Raw genomic sequence first — 27,325 nt, forward strand, 5'->3', positions numbered from 1 at the left:
AAGTTTCTCAGCAGGCAGAGCCTGATGCCATAGCATTTAAATTTAAGCTAGAACACCTCCGCGCCCTACTTAAGGAGGTCCTAGCTACACTTGATGATTGTGATCCTTTGGTGATCCCAGAAAAATTGTGTAAAATGGACAAATTCTTAGAGGTCCCAGTACACACTGAGGGTGGCGGATATCGTGAATAAGGAGTGGGAGAAGCCAAGTGTACCCTTTGTTCCCCCTCCTATATTTAAGAAAATGTTCCCAATTGTTGACCCTAGAAGGGACGCATGGCAGACGGTCCCTAAGGTAGAGGGGGCAGTTTCAACGCTCGCTAAGTCACGACTATACCAATAGAAGACAGTTGCGCTTTCAAAGATCCGATGGATAAAAAATTAGAAGGTTTACTTAAGAAAATTTTTGTTCAACAAGGTTTCCTTCTACAACGAATTTCTTGCATTATTCCTGTAACCACTGCAGCTGCTTTTTGGTTTGAGGAATTAGAAAACTCCCTCCAGAAGGAGACTTCTTATGATGAAGTCATGGATAGAATTCAAGCCCTCAAGTTGGCTAATTCTTTCATTACAGATGCCGCTATGCAGTTAGCTAAATTAGCGGCGAAAAATTCCGGCTTCGCAATAGTGGCGCGTAGAGCGCTTTGGCTAAAATCGTGGTCGGCGGATGTGTCGTCCAAAACAAAATTGCTTAATATTCCTTTCAAGGGTAAGACCCTATTTGGGCCAGAGTTGAAAGAAATTATTTCAGACATCACTGGGGGAAAGGGCCATGCTCTCCCACAGGATAGACCTTTCAAAGCTAAAAACAAGTCTAATTTTCGTTCCTTTTGCAATTTCAGGAACGGACCGGCTTCTACCTCTACAGCCACTAGGCAAGAGGGTAAGCCCAAACCGGCATGGAAACCAATGCAAGGCTGGAACAAGGGTAAAAAGGCCAAAAAGCCTGCTGCTGCTACCAAGACAGCATGAAGGGGTAGCCCCCGATCAGGGACCGGATCTAGTAGGGGGCAGACTTTCTCTCTTTGCTCAGGCCTGGGCGTGAGATGTTCATGACCCCTGGGCACTAGAAATTGTCTCTCAGGGGTATATTCTAGAATTCAAGGACCTTCCTCCAAGGGGAAGGTTCCACATGTCTTGCTTATCTTTAGACCAGATAAAGAGACAGGCATTCTTACATTGCGTAGAAGACCTTTTAAAAATGGGAGCGATACACCCAGTTCCAACAGCAGAACAAGGACTGGGATTTTACTCAAACCTATTTGTAGTTCCCAAAAAGGAAGGGACTTTCAGGCCAATTCTGGACTTAAAGATCCTCAACAAATTCCTCAGAGTTCCATCATTCAAAATGGAAACCATTCGGACAATTTTACTAATGATCCAGGAGGGTCAATATATGACTACCGTGGACTTAAAGGATGCGTATCTGCATATTCCTATCCACAAAGATCACCATCAGTTCCTGAGGTTCGCCTTTCTGGACAAGCATTACCAGTTCGTGGCTCTTCCCTTTGGATTGGCCACTGCTCCCAGAATTTTCACAAAGGTGCTAGGGTCTCTTCTAGCAGTGCTAAGGCCAAGGGGCATTGCAGTAGCACCTTTCCTAGATGACATTCTAATACAAGCGTCGTCCTTTCACAAAGCAAAGGCTCATACAGACATTGTTCTAGCCTTTCTAAGGTCCCACGGGTGGAAGGTGAACATAGAAAAAAGTTATCTGTCCCCGTTCACAAGGGTTCCCTTCCTGGGAACATTAATAGACTCAGTAGAAATGAAGATCTTTCTGACAGAGGCCAGGAAGTTAAAACTTCTGAACACTTGTTGAGTTCTTCAATCCATTCCTCAACCCTCCATAGCTCAGTGCATGGAGGTAATAGGACTCATGGTTGCAGCAATGGACGTGGTTCCATTTGCTCGAATTCATTTAAGACCATTGCAACTGTGCATGCTCAAACAGTGGAATGGGGATTATGCAGATTTGTCTCCCCAGATTCAAATGGACCAGAAAACCAGAGACTCAATCCTCTGGTGGTTGTCTCTGGATCACCTGTCTCAGGGAATGAGTTTCCGCAGACCGGAGTGGATCATTGTCACGACCGACGCCAGCCTCCTAGGCTGGGGCACGGTCTGGGAGTCCCTGAAGGCTCAGGGTCTATGGTCTCGGGAAGAATCTCTTCTCCCGATAAACATTTTGAAATTGAGAGCGATATTCAATGCGCTCCAGGAATGGCCTCAACTAGCGAAGGCCAAATTCATCAGATTTCAGTCGTACAACATGACGACTGTGGCGTACATCAATCATCAGGGGGGAACAAAGAGTTCCCTGGCGATGAGAGAGGTATCCAAAATCATCAAATGGGCAGAGGATCACTCTTGCCATCTATCAGCAATTCACATCCCAGGAGTGGACAACTGGGAAGCGGATTACCTGAGTCGTCAGACTTTCCATCCGGGGGAGTGGGAACTTCACCCGGAGGTTTTTGCCCAGTTAACCCAACTATGGGGCATTCCAGATCTGGATCTGATGGCGTCGCGTCAGAACTCCAAAGTCCCACGTTACGGGTCCAGGTCCAGGGATCCCAAGGCGACATTGGTAGATGCCTTAGTAGCGCCTTGGTCGTTCAATCTAACTTATGTCTTTCCACCGTTTCCCCTTCTCCCCCGGCTAGTAGCCAGGATCAAACAGGAGAAGGCTTCGGTAATTCTGATAGCTCCTGCGTGGCCACGCAGGACTTGGTATGCAGACCTGGTGAATATGTCATCGGTTCCACCGTGGAAGCTACCTTTGAGGCAGGACCTTCTAATTCAAGGTCCATTCAAACAGCCAAACCTAGTTTCTCTGCAACTGACTCCTTGGAGATTGAACGCTTGATTCTAGCTAAGCGTGGGTTTTCGGAATCAGTTATAGATACCCTGATCCAGGCTAGAAAGCCTGTCACCAGGAAAATTTACCATAAGATATGGAGGAAATATCTTTGTTGATGTGAATCCAAAGGTTACTCATGGGGTAAGATTAGGATTCCAAGGATTCTAGCCTTTCTCCAAGAAGGATTGGAGAAAGGTTTGTCAGCTAGTTCCTTAAAAGGACAGATTTCCGCTCTGTCTGTTTTGTTACACAAGCGTCTGGCAGCGATGCCAGATGTTCAGGCGTTTGTACAGGATTTAGTCAGAATCAAGCCTGTCTATAGACCTGTGGCTCCTCCATGGAGTCTAAATTTAGTTCTTTCAGTTCTTCAAGGGGTTCCGTTTGAACCTCAACATTCCATAGATATCAAGTTACTATCTTGGAAAGTTTTTTTTCTTTCATGTAATTAGCAAGAGTCCATGAGCTAGTGACGTATGGGATATACATTCCTACCAGGAGGGACAAAGTTTCCCAAACCTCAAAATGCCTATAAATACACCCCTCACCACACCCACAAATCAGTTTTTACATACTTTGCCTCCCGTTTGTGCTAGATTCTACGTTGATATGCGCTCCGCAGCAGGTTGGAGCCCGGTTTTCCTTTCAGCGTGCAGTGAATGTCAGAGGGATGTGAAGAGAGTATTGCCTATTTGAATTCAATGATCTCCTTCTACGCGGTCTATTTCATAGGTTCTCTGTTATCGGTCGTAGAGATTCATCTCTTACCTCCCTTTTCAGATCGACGATATACTCTTATATATACCATTACCTCTACTGATTCTCGTTTCAGTACTGGTTTGGCTTTCTACTACATGTAGATGGGTGTCCTGGGGTAAGTAAGTCTTATTTTTGTGACACTCTAAGCCAGAGCTTTCCAAACTTTTCATCTTGGTGACACACTTTTTAGACCTACATCATTTCGCGACACAGTAATTCAGTTGTACTAGCAAAAAGGAGGTTAAACTAACTTGTTTTAAGATACGGACACATACATAAATTATATAATAAAGAAATGTATTTACAAGTAACAGTACAACAGTAACAGTGCAAGAATTAAAAAAAATTTAATAACACCAATAGTAACTTACTTACTATTTTAATGGGATAAACACAGTTTCTGAATATTTGGTGGAATATTAGACACTTGCATTTTTAAGCTTCCCCTTCCTATCCATATATCAAGAGCAGGAACAGCAATGCACTACTGGGAGCTAGCTGCAAAAAAAACCCACTGACTTCAGCTCAGCGTTTAAGCTGCCGCCCTCAGAGCTCGGTGAGTCTGATTGACTACTGACCACACTGCAAACACACTGCTGTCCCACTCACTGACTACACATGCAGCCATGATCCGATTGAGGAGACTACACGTGCAGTCAGGTGCCAATGTGCCATTAAAGTCGCCAATGGGAATAGTTTCAGTTCCCACTGAGCTGCGCCAATAGGTTAAGATGATCTGTGACCCCCTAGTTATCAATCACGTGTTAACCATGTGATATGCGTAGCAGGCAGGTAGAAAGTCAGAAACCAAAAAAAAAACATTTTAAAAAATTAAAATTTAAAAAAAAATTGTGCTGAAGCAGGGACACACCTACACACTGCTGCCGACACACTAGTGTGTCCCGACACACAGTTTGGAAAGCACTGCTCTAAGCTATGGTTGGGCACTTTTATATAAAGTTCTAAATATTTGTGTTTAAACATTTATTTGCCTTGATTCAGGATGTTCAATATTCCTTATTTCAGACAGTCAGTTTCATTATTTGGGATAATGCATATGAATAAATCAATTTTTTCTTACCTTAAAATTTGACTTTTTTCCCTGTGGGCTGTTAGGCTTGCGGGGGCTGAAAATGCTTCATTTTATTGCGTCATTCTTGGCGCTGACTTTTTTGGCGCAAAAAAAATTTTTCTTTGTTATTTCCGGCGTCATACTTGTCACCGGAAGTTGCATCATTTTTGACGTTTTCTGCGCCAAAAGTGTCGGCGTTACCGGATGTGGCGTCATTTTTGGCGCCAAAAGCATGTAGGCGCCAAATAATGTGGGCGTCTTTTTTGGCGCTAAAAAATACGGGCGTCATTATTGTCTCCACATTATTTAAGTCTCATTTGTTTATTGCTTCTGGTTGCTAGAAGCTTGTTCACTGGCATTTTTTCCCATTCCTGAAACTGTCATTTAAGGAATTTGATCAATTTTGCTTTATATGTTGTTTTTTCTTTTACATATTGCAAGATGTCCCAGATTGACCCTGAATCAGAAGATACTTCTGGAAAATCGCTTCCTGATGCTGGATCTACCAAAGTTAAGTGTATTTGCTGTAAACTTGTGGTATCTGTTCCTCCAGCTGTTGTTTGTAATGAATGTCATGAGAAAATTGTTAATGCAGATAATATTTCCTTTAGTAATGTTACATTACCTGTTGTTGTTCCATCAACATCTAATACTCAGAATGTTCCTGTTAACATAAGAGATTTTGTTTCTAAATCCATTAAGAAGGCTATGTCTGTTATTCCTCCTTCTAGTAAACGTAAAAGGTCTTTTAAAACTTCTAATTTTTCAGATGAATTTTTAAATGAACATCATCATTCTGATTCTGATAATGATTCCTCTGGTTCAGAGGATTCTGTTTGAGGTTGATGCTGATAAATCTTCATATTTGTTCAAAATGGAATTTATTCGTTCTTTACTTAAAGAAGTCTTAATTGCATTAGAAATAGAGGATTCTGGTCCTCTTGATACTAAATCTAAACGTTTAAGGTTTTTAAATCTCCTGTAGTTTTTCCTGTCCCTGATGCTATATCTGAAGTAATCTCCAGGGAATGGAATAATTTGGGTAATTCATTTACTCCTTCTAAACGTTTTAAGCAATTATATCCTGTGCCATCTGACAGATTAGAGTTTTGGGACAAAATCCCTAAGGTTGATGGGGCTATCTCTACTCTTGCTAAGCGTACTACTATTCCTACGGCAGATAGTACTTCCTTTAAGGATCCTTTAGATAGGAAAATTGAATCCTTTCTAAGAAAAGCTTACTTATGTTCAGGTAATCTTCTTAGACCTGCTATATCTTTAGCGGATGTTGCTGCAGCTTCAACTTTTTGGTTAGAGGCTTTAGCGCAACAAGTAACAGATCATAATTCTCATAGCATTGTTAATCTTCTTCAACATGCTAATAATTTTATTTGGGATGCCATCTTTGATATCATTAGGGTTGATGTCAGGTATATGTCTCTAGCTATTTTAGCTAGAAGAGCTTTATGGCTTAAAACTTGGAATGCTGATATGTCTTCTAAGTCAACTTTGCTTTCCCTTTCTTTTCAGGGTAATACATTATTTGGTTCACAGTTGGATTCTATTATTTCAACTGTTACTGGAGGGAAAGGAACTTTTTTACCACAGGATAAAAAATCTAAAGGTAAATTTAGGTCTAATAATCGTTTTCGTTCCTTTCTTCACTGTACCAAAGAAGGAGAATTCCTTCAGACCAGTTCTGGATTTAAAAATATTGAATCATTATGTAAGGATACCAACATTCAAAATGGTAACTATAAGGACTATTCTGCCTTTTGTTCAGTAAGGGCATTATATGTCCACAATAGATTTACAGGATGCATATCTGCATATTCCGATTCATCCAGATCACTATCAGTTTCTGAGATTCTCTTTCCTAGACAAGCATTATCAGTTTGTGGCTCTGCCGTTTGGCCTAGCAACAGCTCCAAGGATTTTTACAAAGGTTCTCGGTGCCCTTCTGTCTGTAATCAGAGAACAGGGTATTGTGGTATTTCCTTATTTGGACGATATCTTGGTACTTGCTCAGTCTTCTCATTTAGCAGAATCTCATACAAATCGACTTGTATTGTTTCTTCGAGATCATGGTTGGAGGATCAATTTACCGAAAAGTTCATTGATTCCTCAGAACAAGGGTAACCTTTTTAGGTTTCCAGATAGATTCAGTGTCCATGACTCTGTCTTTGACAGACAAGAGACGTCTAAAATTGGTTTCAGCTTGTCGAAACCTTCAGTCTCAATCATTCCCTTCGGTAGCCTTATGCATGGAAATTCTAGGTCTTATGACTTCTGCATCGGACGCGATCTCCTCTGCTCGTTTTCACATGCAACCTCTTCAGCTTTGTATGCTGAACCAGTGGTGCAGGGATTATACAAAGATATCTCAATTGATATCTTTAAAACCGATTGTACGACACTCTCTGACGTGGTGGACAGATCACCATCGTTTAGTTCAGGGGGCTTCTTTTGTTCTTCCAACCTGGACTGTGATTTCAACAGATGTAAGTCTGACAGGTTGGGGAGCTGTTTGGGGGTCTCTGACAGCACAAGGGGTTTGGGAATCTCGGGAGGTGAGATTACCAATCAATATTTTGGAACTCCGTGCAATTTTCAGAGCTCTTCAGTCATGGCCTCTTCTAAAGAGAGAGTCGTTCATTTGTTTTCAGACGGACAATGTCACAACTGTGGCATATATCAATCATCAAGGAGGGACTCACAGTCCTCTGGCTATGAAAGAAGTATCTCGAATACTGGTATGGGCGGAATCCAGCTCCTGTCTAATTTCTGCGGTTCATATCCCAGGTATAGACAATTGGGAAGCGGATTATCTCAGTCGCCAAACGTTACATCCAGGCGAATGGTCTCTTCACCCAAAGGTATTTCTTCAGATTGTTCAAATGTGGGGACTTCCAGAAGAAGCTTCCCAGGTATCTGTCCAGATCCAGGGATCCTCAGGCGGAAGCAGTGGATGCATTGTCACTTCCTTGGAAGTATCATCCTGCCTATATCTTTCCGCCTCTAGTTCTTCTTCCAAGAGTGATTTCCAAGATTCTAAAGGAGCGTTCATTTGTTCTGCTGGTGGCTCCAGCATGGCCTCACAGGTTTTGGTATGCGGATCTTGTCCGGATGGCCACTTGCCAACCGTGGACTCTTCCGTTAAGACCAGACCTTCTGTCGCAAGGTCCTTTTTTCCATCAGGATCTCAAATCCTTAAATTTGAAGGTATGGAGATTGAACGCTTGATTCTCAGTCAAAGAGGTTTCTCTGACTCTGTGATTAATACTATGTTACAGGCTCGTAAATCTGTATCTAGGAAGATATATTATCGAGTCTGGAAGATTTACATTTCTTGGTGTCTTTCTCATCATTTTTCCTGGCGTTCTTTTAGAATTCCGAGAATTTTACAGTTTCTTCAGGATGGTTTGGATAAAGGTTTGTCTGCAAGTTCCTTGAAAGGACAAATCTCTGCTCTTTCTGTTCTTTTTCACAGAAAGATTGCTAATCTTCCTGATATAAGTTGTTTTGTACAAGCTTTGGTTCGTATAAAACCTGTTAAGTCAATTTCTCCTCCTTGCAGTTTGAATTTGGTTCTGGGGGCTCTTCAAGCTCCTCCGTTTGAACCTATGCATTCACTGGACATTAAATTACTTTCTTGGAAAGTTTTGTTTCTTTTGGCCATCTCTTCTGCTAGAAGAGTTTCTGAATTATCTGCTCTTTCTTGTGAGTCTCCTTTTCTGATTTTTCATCAGGATAAGGCGGTGTTGCGAACTTCTTTTAAATTTTTACCTAAAGTTCTGAATTCTAACAACTTTAGTAGAGAAATTGTGGTTCCTTCATTGTGTCCTAATCCTAAGAATTCTAAGGAGAGATCATTGCATTCTTTGGATGTAGTTAGAGCTTTGAAATATGTTGAAGCTACTAAGAATTTCCGAAAGACTTCTTGTCTATTTGTTATCTTTTCCGGTTCTAGGAAAGGTCAGAAGGCCTCTGCCATTTCTTTGGCATCTTGGTTGAAATCTTTAATTCATCATGCTTATGTCGAGTCGGGTAAAACTCCGCCTCAAAGGATTACAGCTCATTCTACTAGGTCAGTTTCTACTTCCTGGGCGTTTAGGAATGAAGCTTCGGTTGATCAGATTTGCAAAGCAGCAACTTGGTCCTCTTTGCATACTTTTACTAAATTCTACCATTTTGATGTGTTTTCTTCTTCTGAAGCAGTTTTTGGTAGAAAAGTTCTTCAGGCAGCTGTTTCAGTTTGATTCTTCTGCTTATAATTTCAGTTTTTTTCATTATAAGATTTAAACTTTATTTTGGGTGTGGATTATTTTCAGCGGAATTGGCTGTCTTTATTTTATCCCTCCCTCTCTAGTGACTCTTGCGTGGAAGATCCACATCTTGGGTATTCATTATCCCATACGTCACTAGCTCATGGACTCTTGCTAATTACATGAAAGAAAACATAATTTATGTAAGAACTTACCTGATAAATTAATTTCTTTCATATTAGCAAGAGTCCATGAGGCCCACCCTTTTTGTGGTGGTTATGATTTTTTTTGTATAAAGCACAATTATTCCAATTCCTTATTTTTTATGCTTTCGCACTTTTGTCTTATCACCCCACTTCTTGGCTATTCATTAAACTGATTTGTGGGTGTGGTGAGGGGTGTATTTATAGGCATTTTGAGGTTTGGGAAACTTTGCCCCTCCTGGTAGGAATGTATATCCCATACGTCACTAGCTCATGGACTCTTGCTAATATGAAAGAAATGAATTTATCGGGTAAGTTCTTACATAAATTATGTTTTTTGGTAGCTATTTCTTCTGCTAGAAGAGTTTCTGAATTGTCTGCTTTGCAGTGTAATTCACCTTACCTGGTGTTCCATGCAGATAAGGTTGTTTTACGTACCAAACCTGGTTTTCTTCCAAAAGTGGTTTCCAATAAGAATATTAACCAGGAGATAGTTGTTCCTTCTCTGTTTCCTAACCCAGTTTCTAACAAGGAACGTCTGTTGCACAATCTTGATGTGGTTCGTGCTTTAAAGTTCTATCTAATAGCAACTAAAGACTTCAGACAAACATAGTCCTTGTTTGTCGTCTATTCTGGCAAGAGGAGAGGTCAATAGGCGACTGCAACCTCTCTGTCCTTCTGGCTGAAAAGCATCATCCTGTTGGCTTATGAGACTGCTGGAAGGCAGCCCCCTGAACGAATTACAGCTCACTCTACTAGAGCTGTGGCTTCCACATGGGCTTTCAAGAATGAGGCTTCTGTTGAACAGATCTGTAAAGCAGCGACTTTGTCTTCTCTGCATACATTTGCCAAATTTTACAAATTCGATACTTTTGCTTCTTCGGAGGCTTTTTTTGGGAGAGAGGTTTTACAAGCAGTGGTGCCTTCCGTTTAGGTTACCTGACTTGTTCCCTCCCTTCATCCGTGTTTTAAAGCTTTGGTATTGGTTCCCACATGTAAGGATGAAGCCGTGGACCGGATACACCAATGTAGGAGAGAACAGAATTTATGTTTACCTGATAAATTTCTTTCTCCTACGGTGTATCCGGTCCACGGCCCACCCTGGCATTTTAGTCAGGCTTAAATTTATTTTTCTAAAACTACAGTCACCACTGCACCCTATAGTTCTCCTTCTTCTCTTAACCGTCGGTCGAATGACTGGGGGGGCGGAGCTTGAGGGGAGCTATATGGACAGCTCTGCTGTGTGCTCTTTGCCACTTCCTGTAGGGATTGAGAATATCCCACAAGTAAGGATGAAGCCGTGGACCGGATACACCGTAGGAGAAAGAAATTTATCAGGTAAACATAAATTCTGTTTTATATATATATATATATATATATATATATATATATATATATATATATATATATATATATATATATATATATATATATATATACACACACACACACATACAGTATCTCACAAAAGTGAGTACACCCCTCACATTTTTGTAAATATTTTATTATATCTTTTCATGTGACAACACTGAAGACATGACACTTTGCTTCAATGTAAAGTAGTGAGTGTATAGCCTGTATATAGTGTAAATTTGCTGACCCCTTAAAATAACTCCATGCTGGCAGCACTCATACGTCTATTTCCCAAAGACAACCTCTTGATATGACGCTGAGCACGTGCACTCAACTTCTTTGGTCGACCATGGCGAGGCCAGTTCTGAGTGGAATCTGTCCTGTGAAACCGCTGTATGGTCTTGCCCACCGCGCTGCAGCTCAGTGTCAGGGTCTTGGCAATCTTCTTATAGCCTAGGCCATCTTTATGTAGAGCAACAATTTTTTTTTTTTTCTTAAGAGTTCTTTACCATGAGGTGCCATGTTGAACTACCAGTGACCAGTATGAGAAAGTGTCAGAGTGATAACACCAAATGTAACACACTTGCTCCCCATTCACACCTGAGACCTTGTAACACTAATGACACATCACACCGGGGAGAGAAAATGGCTAATTGGGCCCAATTTGGACATTTCCACTTTGGGTTGTACTCACTTCTGTTGCCAATGGTTTAGACATTAATGGCTGTGTGTTTAGTTATTTTGAGGGGACAGCAAATTTACACTGTTATACAGGCTGTACACTCACTACTTTACATTGTAGCAATGTGTCATTTCTTCAGTGTTGTCACATGAGAATATATAATAAAATATTTACAAAAAATGTGAGGGCTGTACTCTTGTGAGATACTGTTTGTGTATGTGTGTATGTGTGTGTGTGTGTGTTTGTGTGTGTGTGTGTATATATATATATATATATATATATATATATCTATATATATATATATCTATGTATATCTATGTATGTGTGTGTATGTATATATTTAGTTGTTGGTACCAATTTAATGTAAAGAATGTAGCTAAATATTGTTAACAGTTAAAGTAACTGTGAGTGCATAATTTAGCTATGCCCATCTGTAGTGCCGTAATTGGCTGGCTTTATCATGATGTGTGTTATGTAAATAGAGGGTTTTACCTTAGCATTTGTATTCACTTTGATATGCTGCTGCCCGGCCAAGACAACTCTTCCCTGTAAGTAGAGAACACGTCATAGTCCCCGCCTACCCGAAACATTGTGATAGGCTAGCATCATAATGACGCATATTATTTGAAAAACGGAGTACTTTGTGCTAATATACTATAACACTCAGCTGATGTAAGTAGTAATTAAAGTGTATAAAGTAAGATACTAATGATGGTAATAAAATTATAGCACATAGACCACTATGATGTGCAAACGAAAAACCCAACACAGGACTCAGACAAGCTAGATAAAGGGGGTAGAAGCCTCAAACTCACCTAATAACCACTGTGATCAGGGCAATAGAGGTGGTTTCCTTGCATGAACACTTAGATGGGATAGAGAGGGAGACAAGGCCTCATAGTGGTGAAGCAGCCAGAATAAAGCTTCTGCACGTAAAGAGATCAAAGCGATAGGAGCTGCACAGCAGACGCCACACAGACAGTAACAGCAATATAAAAAATAAAAAAAGGAGGCTCTTACTTTTCCCAAGTGTATATTCAAAAAGAGTCACATATAATACACTAGAGAGAGAAGTGTAGTCTCTAGTGATAAGCACGCAATCTGGTGATACACCCTGATACCAGATACAGCTACATTTTGGGCAGGGGTATATTACCAAACACCAACTTGGAGGTATAGAGCTAGCCATATTATATCATTTCGTAGAGACATTTGTATAAACAATAACAAACTATACGTTGTTCCAACTGCTAAGACAAGGCCTAAAATGGCGTCTAAGAGGCTACTGAAACCACTTAAAGCCGCAAAGCACACGCATATAAAGGGCCCTAGTGTGGAATCTTTCTTTAACTCTACAAGTCAGCACTCTGCCTCTACTGCACACGAACAGGATGAGGAGCTGCCGCCCATCTCACCATCGCCTAACAGACCCCAGAAAGCCCCAGATACCCTAACACAGGTCCCATCCTCTGTACTTTCATTTCTGGCCTCTAAGCAAGACATAGCGGAGATAGTAAGGACATGTATGAGGGAAGAGATGGCGGAACTTAAACAAGAAATACATACCATTGGGTTTAGGGTTGATACCCTGGAAGATTATACAAACAATATCCAGGAAGAAGTAAATCAAATACAAGAAACCACCGCTACACAAGCAGATCTAATAGAGGTTCTTCACGACAAAATAGAAGACCTAGACAACAGAGGGCGCAGGAAAAATCTTCGCATCAGGGGTATTCCTGAGTCGGTATTAAATAGATCTACCTACCTATCTCCCAGCACTATTTGCCCACTTGAGGGGTGAAACATCAACCAGGGAAATAAATTGGGACAGGGCCCTAAGGCCCAGACCACCAGACAAAGCCCCGCCTAGAGACATAATAATAAAGTTTAAGCAGTTTATGGAAAAAGAGGAACTCCTCAATCTGTCCTGCAGAAACCAGCCGGTTAAATTCAGGGGCACAGTTCTCCAATTTTATACGGATCTTTCGCAGCGCACACTGCAAAGACGGAAAGAGCTGGCACCATTAACAGCCCTGTTGTGGAGCAAGAAGATATTATATAGATGGGGCTTTCCTTTCCACTTATATGTCCTCCATGGAAATAGAAAGCTTTCCTGCACTAAGATCTCGGAGATACCAGATTTCTGTGCTGCTTTAGATCTGGATCCCCCTACCGACCCAGAGAACGAAGATCCACAACCACAGCCACAACGTAAAAAACGGCCTAAGGACAGTAGCAAAGGGCAAACAGAATCTTACACCACTGAGAACAACCCATTTACAAGAACCCAGCCACCTCAAACAAAGAGAATAGCCCAAACTCCTAGGGCTCACGTAACAGAAGAAGGATAAAGGTGCCGGTATACGTCCAGATGGGTAAAAACTATACATATAGACTTTAGACTTTAACTGGTGACGAACTTTCTAGTTCAGCTATTAGTTACACTAGGAGAGGATTATCTCACCTGCTCCTAACAGTTATAGATTTCAACGTTAAAATTATGTTTTACTTAATCTTGCACTGTTGGTTCCAGGACTATGTTTAATAACAATGTATGCTGTTCATGATATTTTCATACCGTTGGTTTACACCTTTATGATTAATAACAGTTGACTATAAGATCTAGTACTAGATATATAGGTAATATAATAGGCTTTTTTATAACATCTTTCAGTAAAGTGCTGATTGCATCCACTTTGTTTTTGCAATACACACAGAACGAGAGAGGTTATTTTTACTGTTTTACTGTTTTATTTTTATTTTTGAATTTGATTTTTTATTTTCGGTGTCATCTTTTTTTTTGTTTTTCTCCTTCTCTTTTTCTGCTGATCTTTGATTCTAATTTGTGGAATAACTGCTGCGCCGTTGCTTGCACTTAGAACATAAAACTACTCCCAAAGGTTACCACACAAACAGTTACCCTATCACAACGTACAATTAGAGAAGGATAAAATGAGTAAACCGATTACTATAATATCTCAAAATGCAAAGGGCTTAAATTCCCCACAGAAGAGATCAATATCACTATTAGATCTGTACAGAAAGAAAAGGGATATCATTTTCCTCCAAGAGACCCATTTTAGAGAAAAGAGTGAACCCAGATACTTTGGGACACGCTACTCCCAACACTTTCATAGCTCTGCCGAAACTAAGAAATGTGGAGTTAGCATTCTGATACACAGAGATACTCCCTTCAAGCACATACAGACCACCTCAGACAATGTGGGTCGATTCCTAGGGGTATTCGGGCTTCTTTTCGGCAGCCCAGTGACTTTGATAAATATATATGCACCAAATGTGCGCCAACTCCCATTTCTCAAAAAGATTTTTAATAAAATAATAGACTTTTCCAGGGGTGTAACCTTCATAGGTGGGGATCTTAACACCACAATCAACCCACATATTGATAGTTCTCATAAAATAAACAGACCCACGACACACGCGACTAGATATTTGGGGAAACTGATGAGAGACTATAACTTATATGATGTATGGAGGTTTGTAAATCCCTCTAAAAAAAGACTATACTTTTTTTTCACTACCACATCACACCTACAGTCGTATAGACTACATTTTGACCAACCAAGCAGGCCTAACGACTATATGTCACTCAAATATCTCTCACACGACATGGTCAGACCATTCTGCAGTAATAACTCATCTCAATTGGCCAAATACACCAACCCAACCCTTCACTTGGAAACTAGATGATTCCCTACTAAATGTTCCCCTATACGCTGAGAAATTTACTAGTTCATTAAAAGAGTATTTCACAATAAACAATCGGGAAGATAGCAATCCATTCATGGTGTGGGAAGCACATAAATGCTATATGATGGGCAAGTTTATCAAATTTAAATCGCACATGAAGAAAGCATCCAGACAACACTATAATGACCTCTCAAACACATTATCCCACGTAGAATATAAACATAAACAAGACCCACAAAATGTACAAGTACTAGGGGAACTACAAAAAGCCAGAGACGCCCTGAAAGATCTATTAACTAAAGAACACAACTTAATGACATTAAAACTTAAGCAGTGATACCACTATGAAAGCAATAGGAGTGGGAAATTATTGGCGAGGGCGCTGAAACTCAAAAAATATAAAACATATATTCATGACATCAATACACCCAATAAGCAAAATGTAAAAACTACACCAGATATCTTAGCCCAATTCGAGTCTTATTACTCGAAGTTATACAATATCGAAAGGGAGGAAGCACATAATACTACAATGCCTGATATGCTATCTTATTTAGAGAATTGTAAACTACCCCAATTATCAGCAGAACAAATAGAAGACTTAGAAAACCCAATAACGTCAGGAGAGATAATGTCAGCCATCAAAAGTTTAAACACAGGAAAGAGCCCAGGCCCAGACGGCTACTCAGTACAGTATTATAAAACATTCTCCCCGATTCTAATCCCCCATCTGCAGAAGATTTTTAATCAAATATCCGAGGATACCACATTCCCACCTAATATGCTAGAAGCACATATTACTGTACTCCCTAAACCTGGGAAACCAGCGACCTACCCATCAAACTTTAGGCCTATATCACTACTAAATGTAGATGTAAAAATATTTGCGAAGGTGTTAGCCGCGAGACTTAACAGATTCCTACCTGACTTGGTACACTTAAACCAAGCTGGGTTCGTCCCGCGTCGCGAAGCGAGTGATAATGCGGTGAAAACTATAGATCTCATGGACTATGTTCATAGAGAGAAGATACCTGCGATTTTCCTGGGGATCGACGCTGAGAAAGCCTTTGATAGGCTGAACTGGGCATTTCTGCAGCAAACTCATTAAATTTGGAATAGGACCACATATGCTTAATAAGATTTTTGCATTATATGATAATCCCTCAGCTAAGGTTAGATTAAATGACTCCTTATCGAATGGCATAAATATTAGAAACGGCACCAGGCAGGGATGCCCCTTATCCCCCTTGCTATTTGTGTTAGCTATGGAGGTTTTGGCCTCCAAAATACGCCAAAATCCTGCAATAGAGGGCCTTAGGATCCAAAATGTAGACTACAAATTGTCGCTTTATGCAGATGACATCTTATTGACGTTGACTAATCCGCTATCATCTCTAAAAGCATTACAATTGGAATTTGATCTATTTAGCTCCCACTCCTATTTTAAAATTAACACAACTAAATCAGAGGTATTAGGAGTGGCAGTATCTGATACACTCCTGCAACATATTAGCAGCCAATTTCACTTCTCTATCCAAAAACATTCCCTGACATATCTGGGTACGCAAATAGCAAGAACAAAGGAGGAACTTTACGCATTAAATTACATGAAACTGTTAAAAGAACTACAGGTAGAGATTAATGGATGGAAAACCAAATGCCTGTCCTGGCTTGGTAGGATACAGGCCTTTAAGATGTCATTCTTACCAAGAATACTATATCTCTTTCAAACGGTACCTGTCACATTGCCTAAAGCATACTTAAATAGGCTCCAGGCTAACGTAAACTCATTTGTCTGGCAGAGCAAAATGCAGAGAGTTTCAAAGAAAACTTTATATAGGGATAGATATACAGGAGGCCTGGGGGTACCCAACCTTCTTTATTACAAACAGGCGACCATGTTAACTAGAATCATAGATTGGTGCAAACATTCAGATAATAAGGAATGGGTAAAGTTAGAACACAATCTAACCTGTGTAGCCAGCTTGGGGAGCCTATGTTGGCTCAATAAACCGCATAGGAGACTTGGTAGCTCACCTCCAAGCATAGTAGCAGAAACTTTTGATGTATGGGACACAATATTAAAAAATAAGACATTTCATCTATCCCAGGCCCATTAACTCCTCTACTGACAAACACTGACTCCCCAATAGGACACTACAAAATAGAGGAAGAAACCACGAACATTCACTGCTGTGTACCGACATATACTTGCTTAGATAAAGGTAAACTTTTGACTAGAAAAGAAATGACGGACAAAAACATTTTTGTAGGTCAGAACTGGTATGAATACTTCCAGTTGTCACATTATATCAACCACAACGAAGGAAAAAAGAGACCTAATTAGGCCATTAACCACATTCGAATCAATATGCTATTCCCCAGGTACATCGAAAAAAGGGTTATCCCAGTCCTACAAGTTTAGTGACAATGCACTCCACCCAACTACCCGCATACACTAAGGTATGGGAGAGAGAGAGTTGCAAGGGTCCTTAACACCAAACGAGTGGCAAACAATTTTTCAGCAAATGGGGAAAGCCCCATCTTCCATGAATGCTACAGAGACCAATTTAAAATTACTCACCAGATGGTACTTAACTCCCAAAAGGTTATCTAGAATTTATCCAAGTGCTAACATTCAATGTTGGAGGGCATGCGGGCAAGAGGGAAATATGTCTCACATATGGTGGAACTGTCCCTTCATAAAAACATATTGGATCAACTTGCATTCAGAGATAGAGAAGGTAATAGCTATTCATTTTGAATGCAGCCCGTTTGTACTCTTGTTAAATAAGACACCTAAAATAAAATGCAAACTGAGAGCAATGCTACTATATATTATGTTAAATTGTGCTAGACAACTGATACCTAGACTTTGGAAACAGACAAAAGTGCCCAGTGTACAAGACTGGAGAGAACAGGTCACTAGGGTGCTATCACTATCAGCACACTAACCGCATTGATGACTATCACTCTATGGTGTTTTTGTGGGAAGAGTATCTAGGGTCAATTTAAGCACCTCACGTAAGCATGATCACTCCAGACACTTATTGTACAGTTGGGGTAGAGAAGCATGAAATGGATGGAGGTTTGCGGCGCAGCAGCATTTAATTTGGTATGATTAAGTTTTGATGACACTTAACCTGTTTAGAGTTCTATCAATGAAACCTGAATCAGCAGGTGGGAATTTAAAAAATATATTGTTTTAATTGGGATGAGGCAATCAAATGGTTATGTAAGAGTTATACGAACTGTAAAATGTGGTTTTTGCAGAATGCAATATTAACACTGTAATGTGGATTCCCTTTTTCTCATTGTTAACATGTTTAAGAAATCAATAAAAATTTAAAAAAAACAAACAAAAAAACCCTTACCTTTTAATCCTGTCAGCCGCTCCAGCATTTCCTCTGCCCGTCGCAAGCTGTCTTTGCGGGTTCAAAATGATTAATCCGGCTTCCTCCAATCACGACATTGCATCAGGCCAAGATTCCCCCGTTAGGGGAAGCCGTGATTGGAGGGAGCCGGATTCGTCATTTCTGACGTCTGCAGAGGCTCCCGACAGCCGGGGGAATCACTGGAGCGGCTGCCAGGATAAAAAGGTACGTTTCTAAAGAAAACAAGTGACATGTCAATTTTGATGAATTATAGTGCCATTGTTTTTAATAGGATTTTTAAAAACCGGGCACTAATTAATAAAAATTGAACTTCACTTTAAGTGTAAATATCGTATAAATGTATGTATAGTCCGCTCTACAGACGGATAGAATAGTGAAAAAGGGATGTGTACAAAATAAAAAAAAATTAACATTTTATGTGTGTGTATAATATTGTAATCATCTAATGGTGTACTGACTAAAATAGTGCTTTAATGGTTAATATCTCTGTGATATAGACAGAAGTGATGATTAGGAAAATCAGGAGATTGTTGTTCATGTGGTGGTTGCCTTGAAGTTTTATCTTCAGGCGACTAAGGATTTCAAAAAATGTACGTCCTCCTTTGTTTTATATACCCTTTGTTTTATATACTGGAAAGGGCAAGGGTCAGGAGGCCCCTGCGGTTTCTCTATTTTTCTGGTTATGAAGCATAATCCGTTTGGCCTATGAAACGGCCGGTCAACAGCCTCCAGATAGGATTGCGGCTCATTCCACTAGGGCAGTATTTTATTCTTGGGCTTTTAAGAGTGAAGCTTCAGTGGCTCAGATTTGTAAGGCGGCTACCTGGTCCTTCTTACATACTTTTTCAAAGTTTTTTATAACTTTGATGTTTCTTTCATGTAATTAGCAAGAGTCCATGAGCTAGTGACGTATGGGATATACATTCCTACCAGGAGGGGCAAAGTTTCCCAAACCTTAAAATGCCTATAAATACACCCCTCACCACACCCACAATTCAGTTTTACAAACTTTGCCTCCGATGGAGGTGGTGAAGTAAGTTTGTGCTAGATTCTACGTTGATATGCGCTCCGCAGCAAGTTGGAGCCCGGTTTTCCTCTCAGCGTGCAGTGAATGTCAGAGGGATGTGAGGAGAGTATTGCCTATTTGAATGCAGTGATCTCCTTCTAAGGGGTCTATTTCATAGGTTCTCTGTTATCGGTCGTAGAGATTCATCTCTTACCTCCCTTTTCAGATCGACGATATACTCTTATATATACCATTACCTCTGCTGATTCTCGTTTCAGTACTGGTTTGGCTATCTGCTATATGTAGATGAGTGTCCTGGGGTAAGTAAGTCTTATTTTCTGTGACACTCCTAGCTATGGTTGGGCACTTTGTTTATAAAGTTCTAAATATATGTATTCAAACATTTATTTGCCTTGACTCAGAATGTTCAACTTTCCTTATTTTTCAGACAGTCAGTTTCATATTTGGGATAATGCATTTTAATTTTACATTTTTTACCTTAAAATTTGACTTTTTCCCTGTGGGCTGTTAGGCTCGCGGGGGCTGAAAATGCTTCATTTTATTGCGTCATTCTTGGCGCGGACTTTTTTGGCGCAAAAATTCTATTTCTGTTTCCGGTGTCATACGTGTCGCCGGAAGTTGCGTCATTCTTTGACGTTATTTTGCGCCAAAAATGTCGGCGTTCCGGATGTGGCGTCATTTTTGGCGCCAAAAAGCATTTAGGCGCCAAATAATGTGGGCGTCTTATTTGGCGCGAAAAAATATGGGCGTCACTTTTGTCTCCACATTATTTAAGTCTCATTTTTTATTGCTTCTGGTTGCTAGAAGCTTGTTCTTTGGCATTTTTTCCCATTCCTGAAACTGTCATTTAAGGAATTTGATCAATTTTGCTTTATATGTTGTTTTTTTCTTTTACATATTGCAAGATGTTCCACGTTGCAACTGAGTCAGAAGTTACTTCAGGAAAATCACTGCACAGTGCTGGAGCTACCAAGCTAAGTGTATCTGCTATAAACTTTTGGTATCTGTTTCTCCAGCTGTTATTTGTATTGCATGTCATGTCAAACTTATTAATGCAGATAAAATTTCCTTTAGTACTGTTACATTACCTGTTGCTGTTCCGTCAACATCTAATTTTCAGAGTGTTCCTGATAACATAAGAGATTTTATTTTTTAAATCCATTAAGAAGGCTATGTCTGTTATTTCTCCTTCTAGTATACATAAGTCTTTTAAAACTTCTCTTTTTTCAGATGAATTTTTAAATGAACATCATCATTCTGATACTGATAATGGTTCTTCTGGTTCAGAGGTTTCTGTCTCAGAGGTTGATGCTGATAAATCTTTGTATTTGTTCAAGATGGAATTTATTCGTTCTTTACTTAAAGAAGTGTTATTTGCATTAGAAATAGAGGATTCTGGTCCTCTTGATTCTAAATGTAAACGTTTAAATAAGGTTTTTAAATCTCCTGTAGTTATTCCAGAAGTGTTTTATCTCCCTGATGCTATTTCTGAAGTAATTTCCAGGGAATGGAATAATTTGGGTAATTTATTTACTCCTTCTAGACGTTTAAGCAAATTATATCCTGTGCCATCTGACAGATTAGAGTTTTTTGAGACAAAAATCCCTAAGGTTATGGGGCTGTCTCTACTCCTGCTAATGTACTACTATTCCTACGGCAGATAGTACTTCATTAAAGGATCCTTTAGATAGGAAAATTGAATCCTTTCTAAGAAAAGCTTACTTATGTTCAGGTAATCTTCTTAGACCTGCTATATTTTTAGCGGATGTTGCTGCAGCTTCAACTTTTTGATTAGAAGCTTTAGCGCAACAAGTAACAGATCATAATTTTATAGCATTATTATTATTCTATAACATGCTAATAATTTTATTGGTGATACCATCTTTTGATATCATTAGAGTTGATGTCAGGTATATGTCTCTAGCTATTTTAGCTAGAGAAGCTTTATGGATTAAACTTGGAATGCTGACATGTCTTCTAAGTCATCTTTGCTTTCCCTTTCTTTCCAGGGTAAATAATCATTTTAGTTCCTTTCCTCACAAGGAACAAAAGCCTGATCCTTCATCCTCAGGAGCGGTATCAGTTTGGAAACTATTTCCAGTTTGGAATATATCCAAGCCTTATAGAAACCTATAGCCAGCTCCTAAGTACCTATGAAGGTGCGGCCCTTATTCCAGCTCAGCTGGTATGGGGCAGATTACGTTTTCTTCAAAGAAATTTGGATCAATTCCGTTCTTAATCTCTGGTTTCAGAAACATTGTTTCAGAAAGGTACAGAATTGGCTTCAAGTTAAGGCCTCCTGCTAAGAGATTCTTTTCTTTCCCGTGTCCCAGTTAACACAGCAAAGGCTCAGCATTTCTGTAATGTGTTTCAGATCTAGAGTTGGCTGGAGTATTTATGCCAGTTCCAGTTCTGGAACAGGGGCTGGGGTTTTATTTTATCTCTTCATTTGTACCAAAGAAGGTCAATTCCTTCAGACCAGTTCCGGATCTGTCATTATTGAATCGTTATGTTAGGATACCAACATTCAAGATGGTTACTGTAGGACTATCCTGCCTTTTGTTTAGCAAGGGCATTATATGTCTACAATAGATTTACAGGATGTGTATCTGCATATTCCGATTCATCCAGATCACTTTTAGTGTCTGAGAATCTCTTTTTAGACAAGCATTACCAGTTTTGTGGCTCTACCGTTTGGCCTAGCCTCAGTTCCAAGAATTTTTTTCAAAGGTTCTCGGTGCCCCTTTTTTCTGTAATCAGAGAATAGGGTTTTGGTATTTCCTTATTTGGACGATATCTTGGTACTTGCTCAGTCTTCTCATTTTCGAAGAATCTCATAAGAATCGACTTGTGGTGTTTCTTCAAATTCATGGTTGGAGGATCAATTTACCATTCAGTTCATTGATTCCTCAGACAAGGGTAACCTTTTTAGGTTTCTAGATAAATTCAGTGTCTATGACTCTGTCCTTGTCAGACAAGAGAAGTTTAACATTGATATCAGCTTGTCAAAACCTTCAGTCACAATCATTCCCTTTGGTAGCCTTATGCATGGAAATGTTGGGTCTTAGGACTGCCGCATCAGATGCGATCTCCTTTGCTCGTTTTCACATGCGACCTCTTCAGCTCTGTATGCTGAACCAATGGTGCAGGGATTACTCAAAGATATCTCAATTAATATCTTTAAACCGATTTTACAACACTCTGACATGGTGGACAGATCACAATCGTTTAGTTCAGGGGGCTTCTTTGTTCTTCCGACCTGGACTATAATCTCAACAGATGAAAGTCTTACAGGTTGGGGAGCTGTGTGGGGGTATCTGACGGCACAAGGGGTTTGGGAATCTCAGGAGGTGAGATTTCCGATCAATATTTTGGAACTCCGTGCAATTTTCAGAGCTCTTCAGTCTTGGCCTCTTCTCAAGAGAGAGTTGTTCATTTGTTTTCAGACAGACAATGTCACATCAGTGGCATACATCAATCATCAAGGAGGGACTCACAGTCCTCTGGCTATGAAAGAAGTATCTCGAATTTTGGTTTGGGCGGAATCCAGCTCCTGTCTAATCTCTGCGGTTCATATCCCAGGTATGGACAATTGGAAAGCGGATTATCTCAGTCGCCAAACGTTGCATCCGGGCGAATGGTCTCTTCACCCAGAGGTATTTCTTCAGATTGTTCAAATGTGGGAACTTCCAGAAATAGATCTGATGGCTTCTCATCTAAACAAGAAACTTCCCAGGTATCTGTCCAGATCCCGGGATCCTCAGGCGGAGGCAGTGGATGCATTATCACTTCCTTGGAAGTATCATCCTGCCTATATCTTTCCGCCTCTAGTTCTTCTTCCAAGAGTAATCTCCAAGATTCTGAAGGAATGCTCGTTTGTTCTGCTGGTAGCTCCGGCATGGCCTCACAGGTTTTGGTATGCGGATCTTGTCCGGATGGCCTCTTGCCAACCGTGGACTCTTCCGTTAAGACCAGACCTTTTGTCTCAAGGTCCTTTTTTCCATCAGGATCTGAAATCCTTAAATTTAAAGGTATGGAGATTGAACGCTTGATTCTTGGTCAAAGAGGTTTCTCTGACTCTGTGATTAATACTATGTTACAGGCTCGTAAATCTGTATCCAGAGAGATATATTATAGAGTCTGGAAGACTTATATTTCTTGGTGTCTTTCTCATCATTTTTCTTGGCATTCTTTTAGAATACCGAGAATATTACAGTTTCTTCAGGATGGTTTAGATAAGGGTTTGTCCGCAAGTTCCTTGAAAGGTCAAATCTCTGCTCTTTCTGTTCTTTTTCACAGACAGATTGCTATTCTTCCTGATATTCATTGTTTTGTACAAGCTTTGGTTCGTATAAAGCCTGTCATTAAGTCAATTTCTCCTCCTTGGAGTTTGAATTTGGTTCTGGGGGCTCTTCAAGCTCCTCCGTTTGAACCTATGCATTCATTGGATATTAAATTACTTTCTTGGAAAGTTTTGTTCCTTTTGGCCATCTCTTCTGCCAGAAGAGTTTCTGAATTATCTGCTCTTTCTTGTGAGTCTCCTTTTCTGATTTTTCATCAGGATAAGGCGGTGTTGCGAACTTCTTTTGAATTTTTACCTAAGTTGTGAATTCCAACAACATTAGTAGAGACATTGTGGTTCCTTCATTATGTCTTAATCCTAAGAATTCTAAGGAGAAATCGTTGCATTCTTTGGATGTTATTAGAGCTTTGAAATATTATGTTGAAGCTACTAAGTCTTTCCGAAGGAGTTTATTTGTTATCTTTTCCGGTTTTAGAAAGGCCAGAAAACTTCTGCCATTTCTTTGGCATCTTGGTTGAAATCTTTAATTCATCTTGCCTATGTTGAGTCGGGTAAGACTCCGCCTCATAGGATTACAGCTCATTCTACTAGGTCAGTTTCTACTTCCTGGGCGTTTAGGAATGAAGCTTCGGTTGATCAGATTTGCAAAGCGGCAACTTGGTCCTCTTTGCATACTTTTACCAAATTCTACCATTTTGTTGTATTTTCTTCTTCTGAAGCAGTTTTTGGTAGAAAAGTACTTCAGGCAGCGTTTTCAGTTTGAATCTTCTGCTTATGTTTTTTCATTAAACTTTATTTTGGGTGTGGATTATTTTCAGCAGGAATTGGCTGTCTTTATTTTATCCCTCCCTCTCTAGTGACTCTTGTGTGGAAAGATCCACATCTTGGGTAGTCATTATCCCATACGTCGCTAGCTCATGGACTCTTGCTAATTACATGAAAGAAAACATAATTTATGTAAGAACTTACCTGATAAATTCATTTCTTTCATATTAGCAAGAGTCCATGAGGCCCGCCCTTTTTTTGTGGTGGTTATGATTTTTTTGTATAAAGCACAATTATTCCAATTCCTTATTTTATATGCTTTCGCACTTTTTTCTTATCACCCCACTTCTTGGCTATTCGTTAAACTGAATTGTGGGTGTGGTGAGGGGTTTATTTATAGGCATTTTAAGGTTTGGGAAACTTTGCCCCTCCTGGTAGGAATGTATATCCCATACGTCACTAGCTCATGGACTCTTGCTAATATGAAAGAAATGAATTTATCAGGTAAGTTCTTACATAAATTATGTTTTTTGCTTTAGCTGAAGCTGCTTTTGGGAGAGAGGTTTTGCAGGTGGTTGTGCTTTCAGATTCAGGTCCTCCTGTTCTTTTTGGCCTCCCAGGTTTCATTCCGTGTCCTCTAGAGCTTCTTGGGTATTGGTTTCCAACCGTAATGAATGAGGTTGTGGACTCTCCTGCCTTTGGAAAGAAAACAAAATTCATGCTAACAAGATAAATTTATTTCTTTCCTGGCTGGGAGAGTCTACAACCCAGCCCGAATTTTTTGCGGAGTTTTGTTTATCTTCTGGCACCTCTATCCCTTAATGTTTCTCCTGCTTTTCCTCGGCCGAATGACTGGGGGGTATGGGTGAAGTGGGAGGGATATTTTTACTCTTCCTGGTGACCTGGTGTTGATATTCCCAACAGTAATGAATGAGGTTGTGGACTTTCCCTGCCAGGAAAGAAACAAATGTATCTGGTAAGCATACATTTTGTTTGTATCTGTATTAGTTAATATGTATTATTTTTAGAAAGTGAGGTTGCCAAGCTTGAATATGGTGACTACTTTCAATTAAATTTATCAAAGCCATTATAATCATTGTAATTTATATAGCTATTTTTTATTGCTGTGTATCTTGTATCTGTGTATCTTGTACTGACATGCTTTTTTTTTAACATTTAATTTTTCTTTTCTATATTGTACGCCTTTTCTTGCAACCTTAATTAAAAAAAAAAACTATAATTAAAAAATAAATAAATAACATTCATATGTGCTGAGCTTGTAGGATCACTTTTTTCTCTGTTACCAAAGTACAGTATTTACAAAAATAAACCTGAAAGGAGTGATTCACAATATATTTACTACTATGCATCTTAACACATTGGAAACACATTAAAGGGACAGTAAAGTCAAAATTAAACTTTTATGATTCAGATAGAGCATGCAATTTTAAACAAATTTCCAATTTACTTCTGTTATTAAATTTGCTTTATTCTCTTGGTACCTTTTATTGAAGAGTAAATATAGGAAGGCTAGTAAGAGCTCAGGATTATTCACGTGTCTTTAGTTCTCTGATAGCAGTGTTCTGCAACATTGATTAACAAAGCCACAAATCATGTTGCTAAACACTGCTTCCATAGTGTGCTAGAGACACATGCACATTTTTGAGCTCTTATGAGTCTGCCTAGTGTTACTCTTCAATAAAAGATACAAAGAGTACAAAGCAATTTTGATAACAGAAGTAAATTTAAAAGTTGTTTAAAATTGCATGGTCTATCTGAATCATGAAAATTTTAATTTGACTTTACTGTCCCTTTCAGGTGAATTTGTTTTTAAGTATTTTGTACATTTTTTATTTGACACTCTATCCTAATACAAATAAAACATTTTATGGAAAATCTTACTATGCATTTATTGACTCAGCTAGAAACATAAGAATGTGTTAAGATTGTTAGTGAATTTTAAGTTGATTGTGTACATGTTTCTGTTCATGTGTTTCATACTAGGTATGTGCAAAATTCATTGTTTGGAATTAGTTTGATTAACAAATATTTAGATGCGGGTAGCAGCATTGAGTTATTTTCAGCACCGGAAAGATTAGTGTTAAAGTGCAAAGATTTGTGTGTGTTTCACGTTAACCCCAATCTATCCAGTGCTGCAAATAGTTGAATGCTGCTACCTGCGGCCATATTTTGAATTCGCCTGATAAATATCCGAAAAACAAATTTAGCACATACCTTTAAAACAAAGCATAAACCTTTATAGATTTAAAGTATTATAGAAAATGATAATTTGCATAGTTCATTTTGTTCATTTTATTTGTTTGTAGTTTTTTAACCAGGTTTTAGTGTTGGGGAAATCTTCAGTGAGCGATTTGTCAGAGCATGTCTTCGATTTGATACAAGAGCTATTTGCAATAGATCCTCATTTGTTGGTGTCAGTCATGCCACAGTTGGAGTTCAAATTGAAGGTAAAATAACTTTAAAATAAAATGAATCTTATAAATAAATAAATATAGTTAAGGCAACACATTTTGATGTTTAAGTATTAAGTTATAATACAGTGTTAAATGTTTTTTAAATTTTCTTGAAAAGATTCCCCCTCTCTCCAATTAAATACAGGTACATGGCTACAGAACATGTAAAAAATGGACACGGCGTCAGTCTATGTAGAGGTGCATGTTCCAAGGTCCTGCCATAGACCTTAAAAAGACATCAAATCCACAAAAGGAACAGCACCATTCAATGAATATAGTAAAAATCTTCTTTATTGGGACATAACCATAACACAGCAACACAACGTTTCGGTCAAAAGACCTTAATCATGTGTTATAAAAACAAGACTTAAAGCCACTCCTTTCTTCTGTTAAGTGTGATCAGTCCACGGGTCATCATTACTTCTGGGATATTACTCCTCCCCAACAGGAA

General features: G+C 39.4%; 1 protein-coding gene across 1 annotated transcript in view; it reads left to right on the forward strand.

Annotated features, from left to right (window-relative positions):
* PDS5A (PDS5 cohesin associated factor A) overlaps nt 1-27,325 on the forward strand; it is a 1,179,407-nt gene that overhangs the window by 285,130 nt on the left and 866,952 nt on the right. The window contains exon 8 of the mRNA XM_053700274.1: nt 26,728-26,868. Within this exon, the coding sequence (XP_053556249.1) occupies nt 26,728-26,868 (141 nt within the window). The remainder of the gene's footprint in view (nt 1-26,727; nt 26,869-27,325) is intronic.

This window comes from Bombina bombina, chromosome 2 (assembly GCF_027579735.1).
Source record: "Bombina bombina isolate aBomBom1 chromosome 2, aBomBom1.pri, whole genome shotgun sequence".
NCBI lineage: Eukaryota > Metazoa > Chordata > Amphibia > Anura > Bombinatoridae > Bombina > Bombina bombina.